At 36.7% G+C, this 4,248-nt stretch overlaps 1 protein-coding gene across 2 annotated transcripts in view; it reads left to right on the top strand.

Annotated features, from left to right (window-relative positions):
• The first annotated feature begins 1,772 nt into the window (after nucleotides 1–1,772).
• The window catches only part of LOC106872816 (probable methyltransferase-like protein 24), a 31,367-nt gene continuing 28,891 nt past the window's right edge, over nucleotides 1,773–4,248 (top strand). The window contains exon 1 of one of the 2 annotated variants that reach the window (XM_014919949.2): nucleotides 1,773–2,163. In XM_014919949.2, the coding sequence (XP_014775435.1) occupies nucleotides 2,071–2,163 (93 nt within the window). In that variant the 5' untranslated portion in view covers nucleotides 1,773–2,070. The remainder of the gene's footprint in view (nucleotides 2,164–4,248) is intronic. The other variant, XM_014919940.2, reaches the window with a different exon arrangement.

Here is a 4,248-nt window from a genome sequence, read left to right as displayed (position 1 = left end):
GTCCACTTTTCCATAGATCAGAGAGAATTTGTTAAGATACAGAAATAAATTTATTTCTCAAACGCGTGATAATGCTATAAATAGCGTGATCAGGATAAATTATCCATACATTGCAGAAAAATACGTTGCCATCCAGCCATGAGACTCGAACTCACATTTCTGTGATTACATGTCAAGTGTTTTACCATTAAACTAAACTGCCCAGCAACGAATTCTTCTGCAATTTTAGAACTTATACATTTAGCTTCATAAGACGCTAACGTTAAATTCAACTTTACGATGAAAGTAAACAAAGTTTGTCTTTAGAATCGTTGAGATGTATTGTAAGATACAGAAATAAATTTATTTCTCAAACGCGTGATAATGCTATAAATAGCGTGATCAAGATAAATTATCCATACATTGCAGAAAAATACATAGAATTTGTTAAGGCTGATTTTTCTACACTCTGTCCTTGTCATCTGTTACCAAGCTAAGTGATATTTCCTCATATCAGAACACGTTTTCATGGAAAATTGGTTGGTGTAACCTTTTCCTCTCCCTTTTACCAGCCTCGGAGGCCTGTAACGTGTCACGAATATTACTTTAAATAAAAAATAACGTGATCTAATGGGAAGCCACTGATTCAAGAGATGAAAGACGGGAGGAGGCCATAGAAGTTTTGATTGGTGATTCAAATTCCAGATGCGGACGACAATATCACCAGCATCTTCCAAAAGCAAGAGCCCCATGGTAGGTGACAGAGAGGAGTTGATCACCAGAGAATCTGGTTTTATGGAAATCTTGCTGGCGGTCATTAAGGAGAAAGAAAGTGAGAGAGAGAGAGAGAGAGAAAGCTAAATTAATATCTTTTTATCTTTTACATCCATCAGTCATTTGACTGCAGCCATGCAGTGGTACCGCTTTGAAGGGTTTTGGTCGAACAAATCGGCCCCAGGACTTATTTTATTCTATCGATTTCTTTGCCGAATTGCTAAGTTTCGGGGACGTAAGCATACCAACACCAGTTATCAGGCATTATGTGTGTGTGTGTGTGAACAACACAGACACAAAGGTGCGCACACACATAGATATATACATAGGCATATATACGACGGGCTTCTTTCAGTTTCCGTCAATCAAATCCACTCATAAGGCTTTGGTCGACCCGAGATTATGGTAGAAGACACCTGGCCAAGATGCTACACAGTGGGACTGAATGCGAAACTATGTATTTGGGAAGGAAACTTCTTATCACTCAGCCACCTTCTTTTAATGGCTGCCATCACATATTAGAAATGAATACAATAGCTTGTAGGATCAGTTGATGTTTCGAGCAACTGGTTATTCCAAGTAGTTAGTGCACAAGCATGAACGACAACTCCAATAAGGTAGAATTGTAGTTATTTTGTAACCTAAAGTTATGTCCCTTTACATTCACTAGAAAATTCTTATGTTCTCTGGGTCGAATTGACCTTCTTCCCAGGGGAAATGAAATGAAATAATACCTGTATAGAAATGAGATCATTCAGTGGACTGTTTCCATATCTCAAATTATGCCTCTTTCAAATATTACAATATTTTTTCTTATAAGCAACTTAAATGGAAATGGAATAGTTATAGAAAAATATATGAATAAAATGAAGAAAATAAGGACAAATATATGAAGAAAATAGCGACAAATATACGAAGAAAATAAAACAAATCTTTTGAAGTTATAATTTTCTAATATACTTATCATTTTAAATATTTGACGGAGAAAAAGAAATAAATAAAACTTAGAATCAATTTATACATGTCTATATTTTAATATCTTACATGTCAACGTAGTCATCACCTATTAACACACTTTAGTAGAACCGAAAACCAAAATATCTACAAAAGCAACCGTAAAATAATTTTAAATCGCAGCAAGAAAAGAAAAAAATGCGAAGTGGAATAATGGAGATAAAAAAACCCAAACTTGTTAGCAGTAATTTAATAAATTATTCCCACCGCTATAATTTATCGGAAAAGATAAGCAGACCATGCTGTTCGATAATTTATCGTAAACCAGCATTTGAATTTTATTAGTAGTGACTTGGACTCGAAATGATTGAAAATAGAAAAAAAGTTTACATCCTGATAACAGGAGGCTTTTTTGTATATCTTATAATTTACTGGAAGTATTTCGAATCTTCTTCGGTACGTAAAATTTATAAATAACCATTGTTCTGTGGCTATTTGTGATTTTTTTCTTTTACTAAACTAACCTTGACATACTATTAACTCTTTATCACATATGTTACGTACGTACACGCCACACACATACATACAAACATATGGTAAAGTTGTCGAGTATACGTCACACAACCAATCACCCGTAGAAAACGGAGGACACAATATAGAAACGACATACTGTAATTTTGAATGACTTCAAAGGTGTTTGGAGTATGTTTTCTTCTTTATAATATATATAGATATATAATTAGCTTTAAATCTCTGATTGAGACCTATGTAGTAACAATACTGAATAGTAATATAACGTGGCAGTCCTTAATAGAACTATGTTATTACTTTTTAACGCCAGGGAACATCTTTTCTAGCTGGTTTATAAGAAATTTAAAACTAGTTGTTTTTCTCCTAACGAGATCAGCGTTGATAGTCGCTTTCGATAAGTATATACTGTGGCTAAGGTTGGCTGGTTACTGTCTCGAGCCAGGCGGTTGTCCAGTACCGAAGAAGGAAAATTACTCAGAAACCATTGATCTACTGGTACTGCCAACTGCTAGAAGGGAGTTGTAGGCCCCCTTACTTGCAATATGTCTCGGACACAAATCATGTGTCGATAAAGCAAGTAACATAGCCCTATTCACGACTGTCACTGATTTTTCTACACTCGAATACCCTTCTTGTCATCTGAAACCAAGCTATTGAAAATTTAGATAAGTTAATTATCATATATAACACGTATGTATATGATATAATATAAATAAATAATAAATGCGCCCTTTTAAAGCCTAACCAGGCTCATGGGCCCGGTTTCCCGGTTTCAATGGCGTATGTGTTCCCCAGCTGGACGGGACGCCAGTCCATCGCAGCGTTACTCATTTTTGCCAGCTGAGTGGACTGGAGCAACGCGAAATGAAGTGTTTTGCTCAAGAACACAACGCGTCGCCCGGTATAGGAATCGAAACCACAATCTTACGATCATGATGCTGACACCCTAACCACTAAGCCACGCGCCTCCACATATGATACATATATCACACAAAAATACATTAAAATACAAATCCAAAACCGAAGAAAACACAAGCATGAGTGAAGACAGAAAAGAAAAAAAAAAGAGAAAGAAAGGAAGAAAAAGAAAGAAGAAAACATCACTTCAACACTAAGTGCTGCAATTGGTAGCACACGACAATATTCAATGGAACCTACTGATGCAAGCCAAAATGCTTGCGGCATTATTGCAGGCGATTGTGAGGTTAAGGCGTTGGAACAACCAAACACCCTCACAGGCATCACTCGACACCTTGGCAAGGCGAGCTGCCAACGTTGACAAGAACTTTGCTGTTAGCGGTCCAACGCCTCAAACGCCACCGACCAGAAGAAATGGTTCACTGACAAGTCCCGATACTTAAGGATTTTGTTCGGTTCATCTTCGGAAGTAGTGACCTTCCCATTTATCACAGCATCCAGGATGTGGAGGGAGCAAAGGATTCACAGACTGTGTGGTCCCAGATGAAGCACCTATTTCTTAATCAGGGACAAAAGGTAAGACCATTTGCAAGAAATGGCTCCAGAACTGAGGAGATATTAACCCGAGCCAGGACCCGCTTAATGATTAGGTTTAGCTCGGTGTGACGAGCGAAATGACCAGCATTTAGGTCGCAAGACAAACCATGAAGTCTTTATAAAATCTTAATATATAAATCTGAAATTGTGTGTTTGTGTGAAGCCTTTTTGAATGTTTATAGAAATCCACATTTTCCACTTTTTCGTAAAAATTTTTACATCAATGGAATTTTCTTGATCTGAACTTTTCAGTGCAGTAATTAGATTTTTAAAATTCCGTTTACTTTGTGTGATTTAAGGGAGATTTGGCTGTTGTTTCTAGCAACTTTTATATTTCATCCCTGCTACCTGGGACGCCATTCTTACGCACGCGCTCAACATAAAAATATAGAGAATAAGAGTAAAAGAGGGAGAGGGAAAGAGAGAGAAAGTGATACATACAAAGTCATAGATTAAACTTTCATCTCAGTATTCTTTACCTATTTTTCATAACAT

The sequence above is a fragment of the Octopus bimaculoides genome, chromosome 9 (assembly GCF_001194135.2).
Source record: "Octopus bimaculoides isolate UCB-OBI-ISO-001 chromosome 9, ASM119413v2, whole genome shotgun sequence".
NCBI classification, from domain to species: Eukaryota; Metazoa; Mollusca; class Cephalopoda; order Octopoda; family Octopodidae; genus Octopus; species Octopus bimaculoides.
Note: the sequence above shows the minus strand (reverse complement) of the source record. Positions and strands in the feature narration are given on the sequence as shown.